Here is a 26111-nt window from a genome sequence, read left to right on the forward strand (position 1 = left end):
CCACAAATGATCGCTCAACGAAGTGGCTTATGCGTACATTTATAGCAGCCAAATACTCTAAATGTATAATCTAAATGTATCATCTAAATGTGGAGGGAAACATCGGACGACCCGGGCAAAAAATCCACGCCACCACGGGGAGAAAATGCAAACTCCAAATATACAGCAGGCGTCAAGGAATCGGGATCGAACCCACGACATCCTATATACCACGTAAGGTAGTTAACATCTCGCTGTGTGATGGCTGCACACAGCTAGGGCAAAATTACGTTTATTAACCATCGCCCATGCCTGATGCCAAACGCTCCATTGTTATTCACCTTGGTTATTTCAGTTCTAGTTTAACATGTATACAAACGAATTTGTAAAGCGAAATCAGAGTTACAATGAGAAATTCGATTTTATTTTCTGCAGATAGCTGGTAGTAATACACAGGACGATATGGCTTGAATTGCCAAATGACCTCTAAGATCTACATGGGTATTGCATTTCAACCATTATAAAGCAGTATACCGTAAAGTATATATGTTGGGATGGTCCTCAAAGTCCGAGGCTGCAGATCCAAAAGCTCTGCGTTATGCTTGCCGCCAGTTCAAGTCATCTGATTGTACACTGCATACAATTACAATATGGGTGTATATGCCATATAAATGCTCGAAATACAGTAATGAACGGAAAAAGTGGGTGTATTTATTTTGTAGACAAAAAGAGATAGCCAAGGGCAAGAGGAAACAAAGTAGGTTTTTAAAACTGGGCTTGAACAGGGGCAGGAAATCACCAGCACGGATAATTGGGGGCAAAGGGAGTTTCAGACGATGTGGTCAGCAGAGGAGAATAAGCAACCTCCCAATGAGCGAAGATTGACTGGTCGCTTAAATAGCTACGCCTTGTGTTATACTCAAGCCCACATTCATACACACGCAATCACGTGATGCTGAAAATACTGCGAGCAATATCAGCGGCTGCTGAGATGATGATGCTGTGAATAGCGGAGACTCTCCAGCCAGTGTCGGAAGAACCGCGACCCAATCCGACGATTACACGTGGCCCTCCTTCCGTGCAGGTGTAGTGGGCCGCTGCAGAGCAAACCTCAGCAAGTGGGGACCATCTCCAGCCAGGCCCAGGGGAGGGAACTGCGCGGTCTGTGGCGAGGAGCAGACACATGGATGCCTCTACCCCCCCCCCCCACCTGCTTCAGTGTCGTCTGCTAGCTGAAGGCCGTGCACGACTCGTGGTTGAAGGCATCCGCCACTGACCCAGCGTGACTGAAGACCCGTGGCCCCACTAACGGTCACCATCGATGCGTCTAAATTGGTACGATAGTCACGCAATGACGTCGATGATGATGCAAATGCAGCAAGGACCATATTCAAATCTTGACAAAATCGTAAAAAAAAACATCACCTGGGTGATTCTTTTTTTACCCCCAATGTTGATGATGATGTGCGACATGAGCTCATCTCACCAGAAATCGGATGGAATGGAAGAATTGTGAACGTGTGAAAGTGTATTGGCGTTCAGAGTTAAATATGGATGGGTGGCAGTGCCATAATTTATGACACAGCATGTATCATTTACGAATGGAAAAATAGCATCAAAGCCCACGGTATAATGTAACAAGTATAATTAAGTTAAAACCCCGAATGCGATTTTCGTTAATGTACTCATTTACGACGTAACTTAATTGTTGCACTGTAACGCTCCGTTGTCATTGGTCACGTGTGCGTTGTTGTGAACACTATTTAATTTAGAGATCTTTCTTGTAAAAGGGACGTCATGGGCTCACACATAATAGTAATAAATCACCTTCCTTCTCATTTTACCACAATTCTGTTTAATATTTAGTCTATTGGCCTCATAGGGTTATGTTAAGCTGTAGATGTACTGCCCTGCTGTTGTACATCTGCAGAGGCAGGTTTGCGAATACAAATACTGCTGGATAACCAGATCTTGTTGGCAAGTTCCCTCTCTGCACGCCACGTTGCATATACAAGTCAACGACTGATGATTTTTCTCTAAAACGACCTTTTTATTATTGTACCAGGCAAGCCCCACCGAGCCGTGGAGCTCTTTTTCAGAAGCGACCTGGCGATCACAAACGATAGCAAAACAAATGTATAAAATCTTCTTGGTTCTTTCGGTAAAGTCACGTAGAAGGGAAATAATAAAATAATAAAAATAAAACATAATAAAATAATTCTCACGACGTTTCGGCCACAACGCAAGCAGCCGTCCTCAGGTGAAGAACAGGTCTGTCGGGAAGACAGCGTCTGAATGAAACACCACCAGGCTTGGAGCGTATATTTAAGCTGGGTTGGAGGGGGAAGAGCGCCTTGACAAAAGAATTTGCATATCAAGAGGAATTTAGCATCTACATCATGGGACCTCTTTTGCCAGTACCAAAATATACTAATAGGGGTTTTCCCCTTTTTTCTGGCAACAAAACTGACACCTTTTGCAAGGAATCATGTTTACATTAAGACAACGCACTACCAGGTAGTGACGTCATCTGGTCGAACACCATATGAGACGAGGCTCCAAAGAAAACTGTCTCTGGTGTGGACCAATCAGTTTCAAAGACAATGCATACATTACCAGAGTATTCAGAGTATTCATGGGAATAATACACATTGTGGTTAATGTAAACATGATTCCTTGCAAAAGGTGGCAGTTTTGTTGCCAGAAAAAAGGGGAAACCCCCTATTAGTAGGCATTTAGCATATTTATGGGAAATGCAGATATGGGATTAGTCACTACTTGTGGAATGCATAGGAGGTGGGCGGGGGGTTTCAAAGTCATATTATGCCCGTGCATTATGCAGGATTAGCAGCATCAAAGGGAGGGGATAGGGTAGCATTAATAAAGGGAAGGGATGTTAATAGTATGTAGCTGCAGTAACTAAACCACCACGTAAAAAACTAAAGTATAAACTACATAGTATCATCAGTATACTTAATATATTCTCCAATAAGCTGAGCTACTAACAGTAAGTAATACATTACAATTCTATGTCGCAAAAAATATAATATGATTCCAGCTAAACTTTTTCTCTTACATCACACGGGTCTACCCCGTATTATATATTGTCATAGACAAACCAACATTAAATTATATACTGTACACCACCTTCGACTATACATTGTAATATTACACTATGTATTATTCTACCCAGCCTGGTGGTGTTTCATTCAGACGCTGTCTTCCCGACAGACCTGTTCTTCACCTGAGGACGGCTGCTTGCGTTGTGGCCGAAACGTCGTGAGAATTATTTTATATGTTTTATTTTTATTATTTCCCTTCTACGTGACTTTACCGAAAGAACCAAGAAGATGAATCCCTGCATTCACGAAAGCTTTAAATCGAAATTTAAATGTATAAAAGGCAGCGTTATGAGCGACGGGCCTTCTCCATCTGTGCTATAAATAAGGCTCATTGCCCAACACGCTGCCTATTCGTTCTTTTTTGTTTCTTGTTAATGCCACGGTGTTATTGATGAACGTGTTGTTGTTGTTTTTTTAATCTCAAAGTAAATGTTTAAACTTACTTGGACAGGACGCATCGTGAAACGTAAGGATGGCCGATAGATGAGAGAATGGCAGACACGAGTGAATAATGCAACCCCCTGCGAGGCGATGAGATGAGTCCACGTGTAGCAGTGAGATGGATGACAGCGGCACTGGAACTCCAGGGATGGTGACGGCTTGTGGCGGCCTTCAGCCAACAGTTTATAGACAATGGCTACTGATTGTTGGTTGTCTACTATGCCTGTTATTTAATTAGCCATGCGGTCAACCGACTCCTGGTTTCGTCATTTAAGTGACAATCTGGTATAGGTCACTGCACCACACATCGTCATGTAAAGCCCCTCTGTCAATCCACTGCTGGATGAAAACCTTCCCATACCATGTCTGTCATGGTGGTTGTTTGGACATAATTCAGCATGCTGGTCAGTGTGTGCTGGTCAAGATGGGGGAAGCATCACATCGCAGTGAAACGATGGCTTTGCTGGACTGCCCTCTTCTGATCACCACTGGTCACTCATCCAAGAACTATCCCGTCTCTTTTGTTTACGATCAGAGGAAACAAGAAGATGCTCGGTGTAGTCGGCACTTTGCTTCGTTCATCATTTCGTTTTTTTTATGCTTTGCTTTATGTAACCACCCCCCCCCCCCTTTTTTTTAAATGAAATATTTCACGATATATTTCACGCTCTGCTCTGCTTACTCCTTCCCTCTCTCTCTACCCCCTCTCCCGTCACAAACCGACTTAGCTTCTGAGATCTGGCGCATTGGAGGTGATGAGGTCAGTGGCACACACACGCCGTAGCATCGCTCGAAAACGACCACGTGGAGCAGCGAACGACCAACACGCCATTAGCGCGTGTGCATGCATACACACGCCCTACAGGCAAGACAGATACAAACCTCTCGCGCTATGCTTATAAGGGGCCGTCCATAAATGACGTCACGCGATTTTGGACGATTTTTGACCCCCCCCCCCCCCCGTCGTCATACGGCGTCACAAAAAGTCAGACCCCCCCTCAAATATGACGTCACAAAGCTCTGCCCCCCCCCCCAAAACCATATTTCCATTTTGAAAATAAAACATGCTTCAAATCGCTTTAAACTATTGTCATTGTAGTGCGTATTTAATGTGGCGCTGCACTCTGATGTTGTTGGAGAAAACATTTATTAAAAAGTCTATTTAATTAAGTAGAACGTGTTGTCTATATTCATTTAAAGTTGCGCATTTTGATGTGACGTCACATTTCTCCCCCTCCCCTCGTCACACATCGTCATAAATGTCTGACCCCCCCCCCCCCAGGTGCGTGACGTCATTTATGAACGGCCCCTAAGAATAATAATAATGCTTAAGAATAAGTATAATCATCCATGTGCCATCTCACGCGTAGAGATGTCTCCACCTGCCGGCAGCAAGCTGCAGGGTGTACACAAGCCCCTGGCGCGCGTCGTGACGGGACCACTGCAACGGTCTGACCGTGTCCGTCCGGTGCTCGCCGAGCTGAATTGGCCTCCGGTTAAATTTCGATTTTAAGCTTTCGTGACTGCAGGGATTCATCTTCTTGGTTCTTTCGGTAAAGTCATCACGTAGAAGGGAAATAATAAAATAATAAAACTAAAACATAATAAAATACAATTCTCACGACGTTTCGGCCACAACGCAAGCAGCCGTCCTCAGGTGAAGAACAGGGCTGTCGGAAAGACAGCGTCTGAATTCAGACGCTGTCTTTATTAAAAGAACCAAGAAGGTGGCCTCCGGTTGCCCAACGAACACATTGCGAGCAGTGGCGGCTCCTGCAAAATCTCTCAGGGGGGGCAAATGTCTGGATGATTGATAAGGATAAGGTCCACCCATGCAATGGATAAATTAACAGCTTAAGCATGTAAAGGCAACTTCACTTCTTTAATATTAATGAAAAATAAAGTGACTCTTACAATACATCTTGTTTGTTTCTATACTCACTATTAAAACAAACCACTCAAGTTTCTTTTATTAAAGATTCCACTAGGTGGCGACAAATTATATTGTTGGATGAAACGTGCTTACGTATGATGACGTAAGCACGTATGATGATGTAAGCACGCTAGTGCGAGCCCTCCCGGAAGCCATAGAGAATGCATTGCAGCGCCCCCCCCCGTTCGAAAAAAACATCTTTGAATGTAAGTCTATGGGGCCACTCGGGGCGATTCTCAGCTGGAGGGAAATCGCCCAAAAAGAGGCGGTACTCCACAGAACGTGACATGACGCTGATTGGACTATATCCAGAGGCACAGTGACGGCTAACGTGACTCTGTGGTTGAATGACATTGGTGGTGCGTCGCCCAATCGCCCTAATGAAGAAACCGCCCCTGATTGCGAGGTCGCGCTCATCACGCACACAACGTGCTCGCCACGAATGAAGCACGATGCCTTGCCGAACGAGCCCGGGTCGTCATCCTCGCAGCAGCAGCAGTAGCAGCAGCAGCGGCGGCGGCGTGTGGCTCGCCAGAGAACAAAGACGGTCTCGCAGCATCGCGCGGCGCTTCAGGCGCGCGTCAGCAGCCGTCTGGAACGCTCTTCCTTCCGATATTAGGAAGCCACTGGAGCTGTGACAAACTCATTCCTTTCGAAGTGCTTTTTGTGTTTAGATTGCTGCCCTTCCCCCCCGCACCTCGGATTAGCACGGTTGGATACGTACGCTGCTAAAGCAGTTCAACATTCAATATTGAAACCGGCGATCTCATTTTACGACCGACATTGCCGTATTGAACACCGCAGGGAGGCCCTCTACTGCTGATGAGAGACGCCGCGTGTTGAAACTCGGGCCAGGGGTTGCCTGTCTTGGGGGCCGTCCATAAATGACGTCACAAGATTTTTGACGATTTTTGACCCCCCCCCCCCCTCGTCACACGGCGTCACAAAAAGTCACAAAGCTCTGCCCCCCCCCAAAATAAAACATGCTTCAAATTTCTTTAAACTATTGTCATTGTAGTGCCTATTTAATGTGGCGCTGCACTCTGATGTTGTACGAGAAACATTTATTAAAAAGTATAATTAATTAAGTAGAACGTGTTGTCTAATTAATTTAAAGTGGCGCAAATGTGACGTCACATTTCTCAAACCCCCCCCCCTCCTCGTCACACATCGTCACAAATGTCTGACCCCCCCCCCCCCCCCAAGTGCGTGACGTCATTTATGGACGGCCCCTTGACACAATGCGGATAAAATTACGCACTCCCAGAAATCCGCGTAGCCGATGGGTTGTGTGAGAGAGACCTTTATTATTTTGTTATACGGAGAGACGGATGTCTGACGTGAGACACATTGCTTATTTGTCGTGTTGTTATCGTTGCTCTCCACAAGAATGCTCACGATCACTTTCACGGAGGTTGCGTGCACACACACGCACAAAGTGGTCGAAACGCAAATCCAGTAGCGTCGGGATGAAATCGTACATCATGCATCGGCCCATGCTCAGTGACCCAGTGGCACTCAAGCACACAAAGACAAAGATCCCCCGTATAGCCTTTACCATCTCGCCTGGTTTCCAGGAGGTGGTGGGATCGAACCCGGCCGACCCTGACGCCTGCTGTATATTTGGAGTTTGCGTGTCTCTCTCTCTCTCCCTGTGGTCGCGTGGATTTTTCTCCGGGTCCTCCGATTTGTGTGCTTCCACATTTAGAAGCATGCGTTTGGAGTGTTTGGCTGCTGTGAATGTCCACACGATGGGCCACTTCGTTGAGCTATCATTTGTGGCCAAGTCGCTTCTGTAAAGGAGCTGTATAGCTCAGACTGTTGGGGCTATGAAGGCCGGAACGACACACGGCCGCCTATATCTCCCGAGTGGCGATGTTTCACACATCGTACATGGTACACATGTAAGGCGAAGTCGACATGCGGAGGCGCAAGAACGATTCAATTATTCGTCACTGTTATTGGTCGTGAACGGGAATCAAACTAAGGTCGGGCAGTGCGCTAATCACTGTGCCACCGCTCTCTACACTCACACACCCCAGTAAAACATGGCAACGTATGGCCAGGCAACGTTGGCATGAAGCTGGAACCATAGAACCAACGTTCCATGTTTACGGGGACACAACAGACAAAGATCCCCCGTATAGCCTGAACAAATTGTTGGGGCAAGTGCTGTTAGCGAGCATCCTACGAAGGCTGGCACGGCACACGAGGAGGTGGGTGCCAACACCACGCCCGGCCGCCTTTGTCTCCCAGTGGTGATGTTTACACACCACACCAGGTACTCATTTCAAGGCTGAGTAGACCTAGGGGAGGCCAAGAACCGGTTCAGATAATCGCTGTCACCGCTCTTAGTCGCGAGCGAGGACACAAACTCACAGTCACACACACAGAGACACTCACTGCCAGCTGTCCTCTGTGGGAGAGCGTCTCTGCAGGAATAGGAAGCGTGCCGTGTTGTTCTCGTGTACACGTGTGTGTGTGGTGTTCCGTGTTGTTCTCGTGTACACGTGTGTGTGTGGTGTTCCGTGTTGTTCTCGTGTACACGTGTGTGTGTGGTGTTCCGTGTTGTTCTCGTGTACACGTGTGTGTGTGGTGTTCCGTGTTGTTCTCGTGTACACGTGTGTGTGTGGTGTTCCGTGTTGTTCTCGTGTACACGTGTGCGCGGTGTTCCGTGTTGTTGTCGTGTACACGTGTGTGTGTGGTGTTCCGTGTTGTTCTCGTGTACACGTGTGTGTGTGGTGTTCCGTGTTGTTCTCGTGTACACGTGTGTGTGCGGTGTTCCGTGTTGTTCTCGTGTACACGTGTGTGTGGTGTTCCGTGTTGTTGTCGTGTACACGTGTGCGCGGTGTTCCGTGTTGTTCTCGTGTACACGTGTGCGCGGTGTTCCGTGTTGTTCTCGTGTACACGTGTGTGTGCGGTGTTCCGTGTTGTTGTCGTGTACACGTGTGTGTGGTGTTCCGTGTTGTTCTCGTGTACACGTGTGTGCGTGGTGTTCCGTGTTGTTCTCGTGTACACTTGTGTGTAGTGTTCCGTGTGGTTCTCGTGTACACTTGTGTGCGGTGTTCCGTGTGGTTCTCGTGTACACGTGTGTGCGGTGTTCCGTGTTGTGCTCGTGTACACGTGTGTGTGGTGTTCCATGTTGTTGTCGTGTACACGTGTGTGCGGTGTTCCGTGTTGTTGTCGTGTACACGTGTGTGTGGTGTTCCATGTTGTTGTCGTGTACACGTGTGTGTGGTGTTCCGTGTTGTTGTCGTGTACACGTGTGCGCGGTGTTCCGTGTTGTTCTCGTGTACACGTGTGTGCGGTGTTCCGTGTTGTTGTCGTGTACACGTGTGTGTGGTGTTCCATGTTGTTGTCGTGTACACGTGTGTGTGGTGTTCCGTGTTGTTGTCGTGTACACGTGTGCGCGGTGTTCCGTGTTGTTCTCGTGTACACGTGTGTGCGGTGTTCCGTGTTGTTGTCGTGTACACGTGTGTGTGGTGTTCCGTGTTGTTCTCGTGTACACGTGTATGCAGTATTATGAGGATCGCTAGTATGGCACGCGGTCACGCACCGTATAAACCACCACTTAATACACACAGCACACAGTTAGTTTATAGACACGCACATCTTAACAGTACATACGCGGTTTTTGCCCGATTATATCACGTCTCGCGAAACAATATGATATAATGCGACGCGTCACGATCTGACAGTTATCGCGATCGTCCCGTTGTGCTTCGGCTGTACCTCCCAATCGTGAACACAGATCAGTCACACGCCCTGCAACCCGCACCTCGCTCACAACGGGAGAGGCTGCGCCTTGCGGAGTCGCTGTGAACACCGCAGCCTCTCCACGAACGGGCAACTCACATGCCGCCAGTCACACGCGAATTACGTGAATTCATGGGAAGTGTGAGGCCATATAGCCAAGCGCGCGGCATCGATCACTCCAAGAATGTTTTTGTTTTAGGGGCCGTCCATAAATGACGTCACGCACCTAGGGGGTGGGGGGGGGTGTCAGACATTTGTGACGATGTGTGACGAGGGGCGGGGGGGTTTGAGAATTGTGACGTCACGTAAAAATGCGCAACTTTAAATAAATATAGAATTGGGACGATCGCGTGAAATACACTCCTACAACATCAGACATCAGAGTGCAGCGCCACATTAAATGACGATAGTTTAAAGCGATTTCAAGCATGTTTTATTTTCAAAATGGAAATATGGTTTTGGGGGGGGGGGGCAGAGCCTTGTGACGTAATATTTGAGGGGGGATCTAACTTTTTGTGACGCCGTGTGACGAGGGGGGGGGGTGAAAAATCGTCCAAAATCGCGTGACGTCATTTATGGACGGCCCCTTATATGAACCTCATGGCGGGACACCGGGGTCCCCCCGTCAGCCCCCGGCTCTCGCATAAACTGCGTCGCGACGTCGTTTCACGTCTGTTGAAGGCGAACGACGCGGCGATCTGTCCCTCTCGACGAGCTCCACACGATGCGCTAATCAAAGTTTCGTTTCTTCTGCGCATTCGTCCTCGCTGCTGCTGCTGCTGCAGCTTCTGCTGCTGCTGACGACGCGACAACAGAACGATCCGCGCCAGGCGGGTCGCGGGGTTCGTGTGCGCGGTGGGACGGAGTCGCCAAAAATAAATTTATTGATCACGATTTTGACTTCCGTTTAATCGGGACCCCGGGGTCGCGCCATAAGGTTCATATATCGAAAATCACTCATCAAACAGATGACGGTTATTTACGAATTTTTTTTTATAAACTTGCGCGCTTGGCATTGTGGAATTATTTCGTGGGCAAATAGAATAGCTGAGTAAAATAAAACTAGGCAGCTAAATCACGATATCACGATACTTCGCAATAGGGACGATACGATAATCGTGGACCTTACATCGTGCCACGAATTTGCAGTAACGCCATATTGCAGCTACCTTGGTAAGCATACGCACACCTGCAGCATTCCACACGTGAGAATAGAGACTTACAAACACACACTGTGAAACACCCATCAGATCTACGGTGTAGATTAGTCTGTATTGTATGCGATTAAAAAATATATAGAAATGTGTAAACCCACAGGGATGGCTGACTATACTTCACCATGCTCGTCAGTGTGGGCAGATGTGATGGCGTGGAACAGCGATGGTGGAAGAGTAACGATGCGTTAATTATCGCTAGCCACTGATGTTTGCCGTGGCCAGGACTCAATCTCACGTCCGCACGATCAAATTGCAGTGCAAAAAGCACTTAACCTAATTTTGGATGCACTACCAACTACATTTTCTAAGCACTGTACTTCAATTGAATTAATTACAAAGCAACCCGTAATGACATGCTGGTTAACATGGGCCACGTTCAATATCCTACACCGTGTGAAATGTGCCCAAGGGGACATCTACCGATGAGGCGGAGTTATGGAATCAGTTCGTGCGCAAGAGCTTGATTCATCTTTTGCATGGCGAGGCCTTTATCCAAAAGTGCAGAGGCCACGGTTGATATTGTTCATTAAATAGTGTGTATGCGAACGTACAAGTTGATTTTCTCTCAGTTACGACGAAGTGCTTTAAATAACTTTGACAAAGGAAAACGAGTGATTGCCCCGTGGAAGGCCTGGCCCCAGCCATGGGAACGAGGAATTTCCACCCCCGTCTCAGGGCCACTAACAGAGCAGTTCGTTTAAGCACGGGGACAGTCAGACTTTGTTTTTGTCCTTCATGTGGAATTGTCTAAAAGGCTGTCACCTAATAATAATAAACATCTTGGGCAACTCTTACACATTTGTGGATTCACAATCCTGTCCCACATGCATATACACCTGAAGAAGCGCACAGAGTCTCCGTAAACGAATCATCCGTTATTAAAGAACTAAAGAATTGTAATTCGACAGTGCGCGAGCTCGGTGGATACATATTCACACGCGCACGTGGTCGTGTGAACATTTGACCGTGTTCGCGTCATCCCTATAAACCTCCACGTGACCACAGTGGCATTGGCGGTGAACGTCACATCGATGTTTGGGGAGAGTCCAAAGGTGTTGGCCACCATCTCAGCTGCGATTGTTCCGAATGTTTCTCTCATGAGCTCTCTTTTACTCACGAGTCGTGCTTTTCAATTGAAAAACTAAACCCGTTACTTTGTTCGTGATAAATATGCTTCCACCAATTCGACTGCACGCTTCAAACTGCTGTCTAATTACAATGATTTCATATATATATCGGATGATACCTCTACGGACGCTCTTGCCACAGATGGCAATGCAGCTCTTGCATTCAGGTCGTGTTGACTTGTCCGCTCCCCGGCAGGGCCGTTAACCTTGGCGAATCAGAACCCCACTGATCCGAAACCATCGTGACGATTAACATTAAACAAATAACAAATATGTGTAAGAGCATTCTTGTGCCATTCCAAACCACTCATGCATAGCGTCAGCAGGCAAATGGATACGCGACGCGAACAAAACGAGGACTGCTTGTCGTAGCACGGACTTGCCTTTGTCATGGGAATGTGGAATTTGCAGACCTGCCAACAGAGATAAGTGCCGCCCGATTGCTCACTCGAGTAGTGAGACACTTTTGACTTTTACATTCAAGCTGGAGTAAGCTTTTAGACCATACAAAACTGCTTGCCGACATTATACATAATTGGCTTTCTAATGCCTGATCCCTGGTGGGCCTTTTTCCTTTGTCGCGAACGGCATTAATCCGGACCGCCGAGATGAAGCCAAGCCAACGACGGAGGAGCAGGGGAGGAGGACGGCGAAGGGAGGGAGGGAGGGAGGCGGATGAGAGGCTAAAATAAGAACCCTGCCGTCACGTGCAAAGTTCCCCCATCAGCAGCGTGAGCGTTAGCAGCAGAGTGGCGTGGGCGGCCACGTGGGGAGGAGTCGCGGCCGTGCGGAGGCCTCCGTTGCAGAGGTCCTCCTCGCAGCAGTGGACGCGCACGCCCGGGATGGCCACCTCGTGGCACTGGCGAGACGTGGCGCAGGACCGCGACACCACCGCGCCGTGCGCCACTGCGGGGGGAAACCAACAGGGTCACATGTCCGACGCTTTTCGCTCACACCTGCTCGGCAGCTTCTCCGGCAACTGAGTTGAGAGCTGCGTTTGCCGGCCGCCGCCGACGGTGTTGTCAGTTCTCCACGATGATTGGCATCGTCAACAACGAGCGACGCCACGTCAGGGAGGGGATTAAGTGAGCTGCTCACTTCAGTTCCTGAAGAAGCTCCCAGCGCGCACGAGCGAAACGTCGGACACCGCGCCAAACGACGCACTGCACAGCAACATCGGGGAGCTGCAACAGCACCACCGCGAAAGCCACGCAGCAGTGACAATTGACTTGCCACACACCACTGAGTTTGTGCCAGCGGAGAGTTTATAATGACGATGGGACCAAATCCCGCATATAATTAAAATAACATTAAACCATTTGATGATGCTGCTTAAATTAGACATTGATGGGCCTCCCTTAGGGAATGATAAGGCAACTTAAAATGAACGCCTGGCCTGAAATGCACATAGAGGGATCAACAAGGACGAACGCGATGTCCAACGTTTCGATCTACGCCCTGGGAGCATCTTGAGGAACGTGGTCAGCACGTGTGAGCAAAACGCTTGGTACGGACCACAACACCTCGCTGATTTCGTCCAGGAGCATAAACCACCACGCCAACTCCGGGTCATTCTCGCAGCAGCAGTAGCGGCAGCAGCGGCAGCAGCTCTTGGCTAACCATCAAACACAGGCGGTCGCCGTATCGCGCATTTTAGACGCGCTTCTGCGGCGGTCTGGAAGGCTCTCCCGGTCCAATATTAGGAAGCCACTGGAGCCGTGCACTTTGAAATCGTCTAGATTGAAATCTCATTTATCTAGAACGGCTTGTTGGGTTTAGTTTGTTGGCCTTCCCCCGCAACCTCCGATTCGCACGGCTGGCTACATACGGTGCGAAAGAAGTTCAACACACATACGCACTAAAGCGCATCGGGTGAGCCGTACATCAAACACAAAGATCCCCCGTATAGCCTCAAGAGACTGTTGGGGCAAGTGCTGTTAGCGAGCACCTATGAAGGCCGGCACGGTCCACGATGGAGTGGGTGGCCAACACCACGTCCGGCCGCCTTTGTCTCCCCAGTGGCGATGTTTACACAGCACTCGGTACTCATTTGAGGCTGAGTCGACCTAGGGGAGGCCCAGGACCGGTTAAAATAATCGTCACTGGTGTTGGCCGTGAGCGGGAATCGAACCCGGGTCGCCAGGTTGGTAACGTGGCACGCTAACCACTACACTACCGTGTCGGAACCACGTTGCTGACAGTTCAGCCAACGTGGTTCCGACCTTTCCTTGTGGAGTTGAGCAAATCTGTTGCACGTGGGTTTTCTCTTTTTTAACCTGGGTACTCTGCTTTCATAATAGCCACGAAATATAATGGGGTTTTTTGTATTGAAGCGGACAGCCACTGCAAGCAGACCTCCCTTAAAGAATTGCGTTCAGACTCGGTGATGACCTTCTGAGGTAAAATAGTTGCTCAGAAAATAACTCAGCCGGTGACTCTCTTCGATGGTTTGCACCGAGTAATGTTTTCACTTCTGCAAGTGTTTATTCGAGGCACTGCAATGGCCTACTATAATAATTAAAACATTTTTTATATAAAAACGAAATCACTTGATTTGATCAGAGGCAATATTTAAAAAAATTTGGCCATCAGAATGTTTTCAATGTAATTCTCATCAGGCACCATGATGTAAAGTTCAGTCTCCAACTCGTATTGTCCACTCTGTCCTCTCTATTAATGTGTTCTGAAGAAGGCCCATTACCACGAAACATCGCCGATGATATATATTCGTTTTCCTTTTAAGGCGGCCGCAGTGTTATTGACGAATGTGTTGAGTTTTTTTTTAGATACGAATGGAATGATAGAAAGCACAAACGCGTGGCTAAGAGCGATTCTGCTATTTCCACTGCATAAATACAACCGCGGTTTTTTCGGGATGCAAGCGAATTTGTACATTTCAAATACCCTTTGACAAACTTTGCTGGAAAATATTCGCCATTTGTACATCATGGACCAAATGCTTCCATAATGAATAAAAAATATGTTTAAAAAAATAAAGACATCTACATTTTTTGTTACATGGAAAGTCTCCTAACCAAATGTTTTAATTCCTAATCTGCACCCGTTTATATTTTTTACTTGTAAAATCATTCAGGACAGAATTTGAGCAATGCTTGTAAAACAGAGCCTGGGGCCCTATTTTTTTATTCCAAAGCCAACCTCTCAGCGTGACAATAAAGGAGTATTATTTTTTTATCCTTTCAAAAAATGTTACATCAACAAATGTCGCGAAGCCTGTAAACAAAGCAAGCGTTTACCCTGAAAAAAATGTGATGTCGATGAGAGAATGAACGATGGTGTACTATTGTAAAGCGGTGGTTTCCATCACTGCGATGTTGAGTCATCAATTGAAACTGCCATGGAAGACTATTAATCTATTTACCATGTAACACGCGGTGATGACTGCAGACCTCCTTCAAAGGCGTGCACAATGAGCGAGTGATCTATGTGAGATAGATCGGGCGCCCTGGCCGATAACATCTGGCAACCCAGTGGCATTTGTTTAACACACCTGCCACTGTTGATGAGACTTAAAACATATTTTTAAATTATTATCTGTGTTATGTATTTGGTGATTTTGCGTCGAAATAGGGCCAATATCTTTAGAAAAAGGCGATCCTTGCCGAGATCATTTGGTAGTTCTCCAGCGTTGGTTCTGCTGGTGAGACACTGGGTGTTGAAACCAATTCACAATGTGCTTGTCTTGAACCAATGCTGCTGGGATTGTGCGGTCCCAGACAGCCTTGTGGTTGACATGAAGTGCAAAAAAAAATTACGTGGAGGGAAAGATCTTTGAAGGAGACATATAGTCTGCTCACCACGTCATGTCAGGCAATGTTGGTTTGATGGACCATACTTCACCACACTGGCCATTATGGGTTGGCGAAGTGACTCGAGTGGGCGTTTGATATTTAAAAGTGGGGAGGGGCTGTCAGCTCATCACGTGTCCTGGTTGCGCCTCACAGAAACTTCAAATCTTCACTTAACCCTTCTCCATTCCGAGACGTCTACACGTTGCAGGGTGGGTGTCCCGTTCAGCGCCAATTCTCGTAACGCGCGAGCTGTTTATCGTAAATGTTACTTAGAGAGGCGTGGCGCTGCTGCTTTTAAAGACATTGTACTCACCGCAGAGGGCCGTAGCGAAACGACCGCTGCACTCTATGATAGCTGGTGTCAAAAACTGTGCCACACGCCCTCCCGCATGGCCTTGTGGGAGCCTGGGTTGCGATACAGTTATTTTATTTCAGTTTTTCTTCCGATTCCGTTCCGATGACGTACACGTGCATCATCGGAATGGGAAAAGAGTTAAAGCGTGGAATTTATCAGGCGTGTTTAAGTGTCGGTGTCTGTGTGTGTCTAAGTCGATATGTGTGTGCCTTTATCGCCCGGGCAACGCCGGGTACTTCCAGCTAGTTTGTTTATAAACCTCGGAACGCAAACGAACGCGACCAACCCACCGCTCTCTGCCGTGAAGCAGAACCTCTCCTTGAAGCCTTGCGGGGAGGAGCACGTGATGACCTGGGGGTTGGTGCAGCCAAAGTCCAGCTCGCGGTGCTTGACCACCACGTTGCAGGCAAAACAGCGGAGCGCGAAGCCTGGATGGTGGACGAATAGACACGGGCATGCAGATCCCCCCCCCCTCCACACACAGAGCCTTCACGGGCTGCTGCGGCATTGAACAAAGACATTTGATTGAAGCCGGGAGAGAAAAAAAAACCCAAGAGCTATGAAACTTTCGTTCAAAAGGTGTTCGGTTCGTGGGCTGGGCGGTTGGCGCAACGGCGCAGCGCACTGACCGCCACACTACTGCTGCCCACACACAGATACATACACACACAGCGATACATACACACACACATACACACACACACAGATACATACACACACACAGCGATACATACACACACACACAGATACATACACACACACAGCGATACATACACACACACACAGATACACACACACACAGCAATACATACACACACACATACACACATACAGATACATACACACACACACAGCGATACATACACACACATAGACACACACAGCGATACATACACACACATACACACACACACATACACACACACATACACACACACATACACAGCGATACATACACACACACATACACACACACAGCGATACATACACACACATACACACACACACACAGCGATACATACACACACATACACACACACACAGCGATACATACACACACAGCGATACATACACACACACAGCGATACATACACACACACACACAGCGATACATACACACACACATACACACACAGATACATACACACACAGATACATACACACACACACATACACACACAGCGATACATACACACACACATACACACACAGATACATACACACACAGATACATACACACACACACATACACACACAGCGATACATACACACACACAGCGATACACACACACACATACAGCGATACATACACACAGCGATACACACACACATACAGCGACACACACACACATACACACACACACATACACACACACACACATACACACACACACATACACACACACACAGATACATACACACACACAGCGATACATACACACACACAGCGATACATACACACACATACACACACACATACACACACACAGATACATACACACACACAGCGATACACATACACACACACATACACACACACAGATACATACACACACACAGCGATACACACACATACACACACACATACACACACGTGCAGCCATACCACTAGCACCTCCCAGCCCAAGCGGATCACGGACAGATTTATGGCACCATTGCCTGAGGCTGGGAACTGATCAATTTGGTGGAAGCCGTTGGCACACTTCGCTTTATTTGCTGTTGCCTCTTCGGCGCAACTCGCAGGGAAATGTGGAGACTGCAATAACTCGACGGGTGGGTTGCTAAGGGCGGGGGGGGGGTAGAAATGTGGATATACGTCCAACTATCGGGGCTAGCGTAGAGGCTGGGTCGGCGTAAAAGCAGAGGATAAATCGCCATGAGAGGCATCGCGGTGACTTTTCCGAAAACGAAAATGGGCTTTGGGCAGGACGCGTCGCTCGGAGGGATGGTGACCGAGTGACGAGATTGGTGAGAAAAGCACGCTCCCCAAGTCGGAATCTGTGTTCGTCCTGGAGAAAACCGATGAGCTATGAAGATATTTTTAAATCCCTTATATTAAGTTCGCTTGCTTGCTTGCTTGCGTGCTTGCTTGCGTGCTTGCTTGCTTAGGACCGTGCAAATCTTTCGCTCGTTTTTTAACCCACTTCCCGTGATCCAATCGAGCTGACATTTTCCACACAGACTCGTTGTGCGAGACAATTAATGTTCGTGAAAATTTTTTTCAAACATTTTACACTTTTTAGGCAAACAAAAATGTATTTTACATTTATTCAAATACAACTCATTCATGGCTTTGGCTGAACGTCACAGTGTAGGAGCCCAGAGCGTAACCCCTCCACAGGCCGTGGCGGAGTAGCGCAGTTGGTAGCGCCCTCGCTTCCCATGCCAAAGGTCGCGGGATCGATCCCCGCGTCCTCCACAGGCGAATATATTTTTAAATCCTTTATATTAAGTTCGCTTGCTTGCTTAAGACCGTGCAAATCTTTCGCTCGTTTTTTAACCCACTTCCCGTGATCCAATCGAGCTGACATTTTCCACACAGACTCGTTGTGTGTGACAATTAATTTTCGTGAAATTTTTTTTCCAAAATTTTACACTGTTTAGGGAAAACTAATTAAATATTTAATTACCAATTGCTTAATACTGGCAGACAATCACCTGACCCATAGGTGGCAGCCATCTCAAGCCAGAGGACGAGAAGACTCTAGCCGCCACGCATATAAAGGATTTATAGTGAAAAACTTTTTTTTACGGGTTTACTTGTTCACAGATGTCCATTAGGAGCGGATCAGAAAGTTACAACAACAACAACAAAATATGGGAGTGCTAAGCATAAGAAAGGTAAGCCAATCGCTAGAAATAATTACGTAAAATAGATAGGGTATATAAGTTGGAATGACATAAGCACACCAATTTCCCGAGCTTGGGCAAGGCAGCAAAACAAGAGGAAGAACAGTCCCAGACCACACCAAGACAACAACACACAGTAGCCTCCCAATGACATTGCACATTCGCATTGCTCGAGAAAACGACCACAGTGGAGAGGGAGTGAAGAGATTATTAGTTCGTTCACAGGAGTGGTGGCGAGATGTGAACTACCTCGCCTGGTATGCAGGAGTTCGTGGGTTCAATCCCGACCCTGACGTCTGCTGGTGTATATATTTGGAATTTTGCATGTTCTCTCTCCCCGTGGACGTGCGGATTTTTCTCCGGGTCCCCCGGTTTTTCGCTCCACATTTAAAAAACTGCGTTTAGAGTATCTGGCTGCTTATACATTTCCACGTGATGATAATGATACGCCACTTCGTTGAGCTATCATTGTTGACAGCCAGGTCGCCTCTGGCTCGGTGGGCCTTACCTGGTGGAATAAAAAATATAGAGAGTTTCTAGATTAAATAGTTTAGTTTAGAGGCGACGCGAGGGATGGCGTGGACGCGCTGAGGCCTTCGTCCGGTACGCAGTTCCCCGCCCTGTGTCGTGGCGTCAGTTATGCGGTGCACGTTCATCGTCAGCGGGGAACGGTGGTAGTGGTGGGCAGGCAAGGTGCCGATGGCCGGACATCGAGCACAGACGGCCTCACTGCATCGCGAGCGTTCCGGACGCGCTTCTGCGGCCGTCTGGAACGCTCTTCCTTCCTAGGGTAGGAAGCCACTTTGAGGTGTGCACTTTTAAATCATCGAGACTGAAAACTCGTTTCTTTTAGAATTGTGTTTTTTTGTTCGGTTTGTTGTCCTTCTCCACGTGCCTCCGATTCGCACGGTTGGCTACGTACGGTGCGAAAGAAGTTCACCATATATACATACAGAGAGGCTTAACATTTTGCACTCGTGCAAAGCCGGCATGAATTCATTTATGGCCAGGTGGCACTGTGGTAGAGCGATCAATACGCAATCAATAGGCCGTCAGTTTAACTCGAGCAACAACCCAATCACTTTTTGCAAAGTCAATAATGGTCGTCTTATGGATAAATTGGCACCCACCATAGGAAAGTGGAATTTTCACCTCCAGCTTAGGGCCACCAACAGACATGAGCTCCGCCCAATGCTCATTTCTCATTTGAGCAGGGAAGCACTTTGACTTGGCATTGTCTTGCAACAAATCAGCCGACGGTTAAATTGTCCACTTCATCCTCTCACAAACGTTTTTTAATCAGTGCGAATGTGCATAGCAACGTCGTCGATATGTGCATATCACCTCGCTATGACGTACGGATCGGAAACGTGGACATTAATGAAGAGAATGGAGCAAAATATGAAAAGTGTGCAAAGAAGCATGAAAGTGTCCACACTTGGACTTACACTGCTAGACAGACGGAGCAACATATGTAAGTGGGGTATCACGGTGGCTAGGAGATGTTAACTACTTCGCCTGGTATACAGGAGGTCGTGGGTTCGATCCCGACCCTGACGCCTGCTGTGTACAGTATCTGGAGTTTTCGTGTTCTCCTCGTGGTCACGTGGATTTTTATCCGGGTTCCTCCGGTTTTGCCCTCCACATTTCAAAATGTGCGTTAAGAATATTTGGCTCCTAGAAATGTCCACATGATGTGTGTATGCCGTATTTATGTTGAACTTCTTTCACACCGTACGTAGCCAACCGTGTGAGATGGTGTGCGAGATGGTGACGACTTGACGAAGCTTTCATCCCGCAGTGGATTGATCATGGCTGCTGCTGCTGCTGCTGCGGCTGCGGCTGCTGCTGATGATGATGATGAATCTCGTAAGGATGAGAAGCGTCAACATTTAAACCGTGAAACCGCCAGTGGCAGACCCGCGCAGAATCAACATTTTTTTAAATCGTCCACCCTGGGACTGAACGAGGCGAGGTTCAATTTACAGCGGTTACGCAATAAATAAAAAAGAGCCTGAATAATAAACGCGAATAACACGAGCGCTTGGCGGCCGTCTTTGCTCTTCGCATATCTCTCCGTGCCACACAGCATCCAACCGCGCAGCGTAAAACTGCAGTGCAAGCACCTCCCACGGGCTTCTTCCCATTATCTACGCCGGTCAATGAACGCAGTTTGTAAATTACTCTTTGGCCTGTCTCCGCTTATAAGAAGCTTGTAAATTTTGGATGTAGGCGCACCAGCGTTGGTAATTCTGCGCAGGGAGGACTGACTGCCCCATTTAGAATAGGGTGAGGAGGAGGGGGGGGCCTTATTATTTACACGCAGCAAAAAACTGCCTATGACCAAGTCACATATGCAACGCGCCCGATCTCGACAGATCTCGGAAGCTCAGCAGGGTTTGAGCCCGCAGAGGTGCGCGGATGGGCGACCATCACGCACACAAACCGGCTACTGTGGATACCACGTGGTGGACAGCAGGATGGTGTTCGTCAGAATGAATTGTTGTACGGTACTATGAAGGCCGTAATTATAATTTATATTGGGGGGGGACACATCCTCCCCCAAATCGTAAAATATGCTCAAAATGGCCCCCCCCCCCAATATATTGCTATGCTATGTAGATAAAAACAACAATTTGCAAAATCTTGGCCACAATATCTGGACTTATCTTCATATAAATCAATGCATAGATTTCTGTTTATATGATTGTGGTTATGGTTGTACTTTATCAATCCCAAATCTCTGCCATTACATATAATGAAACAAGAAATGGTAATAAAGTTAAAACAGAGCAATGTAATATAATACACTATTAGACATTATTGTAAAAAAAAAAGTCCATCCCGTGTGTTAGTGAATTTTTAAATATTTTGGGCAGGAAATGAGTTTTCAAATTTAGATCTTTTTTTGGGTTGGGACCCCCAAACACCCTGGAAGATTTGGTCCCCCCCAATGTTGACTCCATGGCTACGGCCTTGGGTACGATGCCCCCCCCCCCCCATGTCTAAGCTCCCCCACCCTCACCGAACTCACACTAACCGGCGTGGTGAAGTATGGTCAAACAACCGGTAAGGGCGAACACGGCGCTGGGAAAGGTCCTCGTCACGCAGTGAATTAACAGCGGAGGTAGATCGCGCGCACGAAGCGTCGTTGAATAACGACGCTCGCGGGTGAATCAAATTGTCACTTTTGTTTTGGGCAGAGAGCTCCGTTGAGACGAGCCGTCCCCTTTAACGAGGGAGATCTCGGACAACACAACACCGCAAGATACAACTGCATTAAAATATACAACCCTCTGTCAATCCACTAATGGATGAAGATTTCCCCATGCTCTGTCAGGCAAGGGCAAGGGGGGGGGGCGAGGTTATTTGACCCTACTTCTTCACCACACTGTTCGGTGCTGGGGTTGAACCGGTTCACAGATCTCCCGCTCGGCCACTGACTTAGTCAGCCGTGGACGGGATTCGAGCTTGGGACGCAGGGTTCACAGTGCGCTAACCGCTGCGCCACCACTCCACCATGCCAGCACGTGGGTGCGATAGATGCAAAATAGGGGACGCGCACGCGTCTGGAAAAATACTAGCAAGCGGAAAAGAGACCGCAGCCTTAACGACGAACGCACAACGGAGTCCAAGACGCGATATAGAGACGTGTTCTAAAAAAAAAACTCAACACGTTTGTCAACATCATTATTATGGACTTAAAACAAGAAAAAAAACACGCATCATAAAGGCGACGTTTTGGGTAACGACTATTCTTCATATCGCATCAAAAAAGTCCATTGCCTGAAACGTCGTCTATTGTTTTTTTTTATTTTAAGGCAGTGCGATCGATGACCGTGTTGAGTTTTGTTGCTGTTAACTGTGCTTGTGCACCACTGATTGTCAACGCAGCAGCAGCAGCAGCGTCACCAAACAGTCTCACGACACTTCACCAACACAAGACCCCGCACGCCAGCACAGCGCACGCCGCCGCGCGTCTCGCCTCTCACCTTGTTGGTGAAACCCCAGCAGCAGAAGCACGAATGTCGCGGCGCCTTCCCTGGGCATGCTTTGTGTTGCCGGCACCGCGGATCGGCGAGGGCATTTGGGAGAACAACAACAACAACAACAAAAAAGTGGCCGCGTGACGATCCAACCTCTGCGTAGGAACGCGCGCAAGCACCACCCCCCCCCCCTACTGCACCACCCCTCCCCCCTGGTCTCAAGGATAAATAAATAAAGAACGCAATAAATGTATTAAGCGGAAGGCAGAAGCTGCAGCCGAGGCAGCTAGAGTCAGCTAATCCTCCCAAGTGTGCTGATCCCATGCAAGGCGAGCAGAGCGCGACGCGCAATACCATCCCATCGGGTCCGCCCGCCGGACAGATTCAGGTCCGCCCGCCGCTAAAGACTGCGTCTCCATCGGGTGCCTCAGTGGGCTGATGGAGACCACGCTGTGTCGATGTCGCGGAGAGAACTAAGGAAAGACGTGGGTTTGATCCCCCCCCCGCCCCCGCCCCCACACCGCCAGCTCGAGCGGCCAAGATTAAATCACCTTCTCAAGTGTGGAGAGTCTTGCTGTCCCACGCCGCCGGGTCGTTAATGCGGTCGGAAAGAACATTTGCAGGCGCGCGCGCCCTGCAAAACTGCTGATGGAAGAGCTTCTGCTGGGAGGGAGCACAAGAGAGTGCCTCTAGAAGGTGTTTGGCCTACTCTTCCACGCTGGCGAGATGTCTTGGACACGGTGGAAGTAGCCACCGCACGCGACCTGCCGATCTACTGCCTCTGGGGTCAGCGATGTACGCTGCGGGGTGAACACATTTAATACGTAATGTGAATGTACATACACTATGCATGTTGGTGAACTGTGAATAACCCAACCAATAATAGATATTCATTGTTTAATTGATATGAATTCATTGCCCCTTCCACCCGCCCCCTGGTCTTCTTACCTGAGTGGCTCGCATGTGACGACATCACATTTATTCCTGATGATGCTGGTTGGAATTTTCGGCGAAACGTCGTACTCGAATTATATATAAAGTGGGTTTACTCTCCAACACACCGGTGTGCTGAACTAGTTACGAATTGGCACGTTTTGTTTACGTGACAACCTTTACTAATTGGCTGTGTCCGGTGGTGGCGGGTTTAATAACAGATTTCTATTTACGAGATGTAGTCCAAAAACAACCTCTATTATGGTTAATAAACTCGCTTCAATATCTCCGCTACCGTGCCTGGGAATCAAATTCAACCGGCGATCTGCGTATTGCAAGTCCAATGTGCTCACCATTGCATCACTGCACACACATTTAAAACATTCATTTTTTACCGCGCTCGCTGTATCCGTTGCTTGCATATTCCCCGTCGAATGCTGAAAAGTGCACACAGACACGTGGAGAGGTGTGTGTTTTACAATTACAGAGAAACCGAAAAGTGAAACACGTTTGTGGATTCATTGAGAAACGGGAATGCTGCGTCAGTATTTTCGTCATCAGCACTTTCTCCACCACGGCTGCTGTGTGGCTTCCCAGGAGACCGTGGTCCGTCAGGTGCCCAGCACCGATGTAGCAGCAGTAGCACCATCAGCAGCACACGCATCATTCGTGTTCCAATTATCAATAAGCTCCTCCTGCACCCGTTATCACCGGAGACTTCAAAGAACCGAGAAGAATGTTGTTGGCTCCGTAACCCGGAGTCACGAACTGACAGCGTTTTTTTGAGCAACGCTCAATCGCTGGTGAATATTCCACATTCCTAACAGTATGAGGCAGTCTGCTCATACGTGAATTTCAACTTTCGTTCCCATGAAGTGATACGTACGGACCGTGTGTATGTTGAACTTCTTGTGGCACCGCACGAAGCCAACTGTGCTAATTGGAGGTGTATCGGGCAAATAGAGATGATGGGCAGGGTAGAATTCCGGGCAGGATTTTTTTTTTATCTCACAACGTTCGGATTACGAGTGAATGCATCTGACGCAGTGACAAAAAAACACAATTAACTGGTTTAACACGTAGGCTTTCACGACGAATATTATCCATAATAAAGATTTTGTAAATGGTGTGGGTTTACTCTCGAACACGAGAGTAAACCCACAACATTTGCCCTGTACTAGTAACGAATTGGCATGTTCTGTTTCCGTGACAACCCTTGCTAATTGGCTGTGTCGGGTGGTGGCAGGTTTAACGACACATTTATATGTTTACGCGATCTAACCCAACAAAAACTCGATTGTGAATGCATTTTATTTTTTGTATCTTCGTCTGGCCTTGTCCACTTATGCAGGCTGCATTTTTATACAACATATACTGCGTATGCACCCTGCAGGGCTGCCAAAAGGTGTTTGGAAATCTGAGACAAAAATTCGAGACGAGGCCCCCCCCCTCCCCGCCGCATCCCTCCCCCCCTGACTCTGAGGCCCGGGCAGATTGCACAGCTTGCCACCCCCACCAGACCCCCTCCTCCCCCCGAACAGCCCCTGGCCCTCCACCACCTCCCTGTGGCCCTGTCAACTTCCAAGGTCTCTTCTCGAAGCACAATGTTAACCTTCACTGCGTGGGGAGTCGCTCCCCTCCTCTGCAGCCCGTGGGGCTCTGCACCTCCCTCCTTGTCGAAATCTCGGTCGACCTCCCGCTGCTCCACTTCTCTGTCCGTGCCTGTTTATTCTCGTACAACTTTTGTAGGTTTTTTTTTGCTTGTTAAATCACAAATGTCGCCCCTTTTTGTTCATGCAATGAGCCCCGCTGCCTTTGTGAAGCATCTTGAGTCTGTTTGCGTTTGTGCTCGCAAATCCACACACCAATCGTTGTTGTTATTGTGCAATAAAAGTCATATGGTACATGGCACAAACCACTCAGCATGCCACACAAAAGCATCATCTTACTTATTGTGATAATTGTCCATGGAAGAGAGCTTTGCTGAGGTTACCTATACATAGCTGTCAACCCAGACGGTTTACTCCGTATTCTTCTGCAGGGAAATTGAGTTTTCAGGTCCATACGGCGTACAGCCGTTTAGATAGGGCAAAAAAATGCATTTTGTCTATTTGTTTGTGTTTCTCCCTTGTGATGGGACTTTGTAGGTTGAACGTTGAGATTTAAAAGGGCACGGGGTGACCAACAAGCTCTGAATTGGTCTGTAATAAGGAAAGCACTGATAAGGGGTTGACAGGTATGTAGCCCACATCACCAAATGCCCTTCTTTATATAAAAGCAAACAATGACTGCGGTAATGCGCTTGTGTTTTCAAATACATATCACATCGCGACGTGAATTAGCTTTCTCAACGGTCCCTTGCAGCATCTGGTAAATGAGCAACGTGTTCACGGATAGCAGGGATGGCGGCGTTCTTGAAGAAGAATTGCAAGGCCGTATTTCCTGCGTTGTTGTTGCTGTTGTAGTGTTCAATAACTAAAGCCGCAACGGCGATTTCCTGCTCAAATGAGCAATTGAGGCAGTGTTCATTTCCCGTTTACAATCCCAAGCCAGTCTGTCCACAACACAACCACAGTTATCTTCCCAACAAAGTGGTAATC

General features: G+C 47.9%; 1 protein-coding gene across 1 annotated transcript; it reads right to left on the reverse strand.

Annotated features, from left to right (window-relative positions):
- Positions 1-10824: 10824 nt before the first annotated feature.
- On the reverse strand, positions 10825-22777 carry LOC144948385 (uncharacterized). Its single transcript, XM_078877808.1, has 3 exons — positions 22585-22777; positions 16033-16170; positions 10825-12481 (listed from the first exon to the last, which is right to left on the reverse strand). Exons 1-3 carry the CDS (start codon positions 22640-22642, stop codon positions 12279-12281), a joined length of 399 nt encoding a protein of 132 aa, XP_078733934.1. The 5' UTR covers positions 22643-22777; the 3' UTR covers positions 10825-12278.
- Positions 22778-26111: the final 3334 nt, after the last annotated feature.

The sequence above is a fragment of the Lampetra fluviatilis genome, chromosome 49 (genome assembly GCF_964198595.1).
Source record: "Lampetra fluviatilis chromosome 49, kcLamFluv1.1, whole genome shotgun sequence".
Taxonomy (NCBI): Eukaryota; Metazoa; Chordata; class Hyperoartia; order Petromyzontiformes; family Petromyzontidae; genus Lampetra; species Lampetra fluviatilis.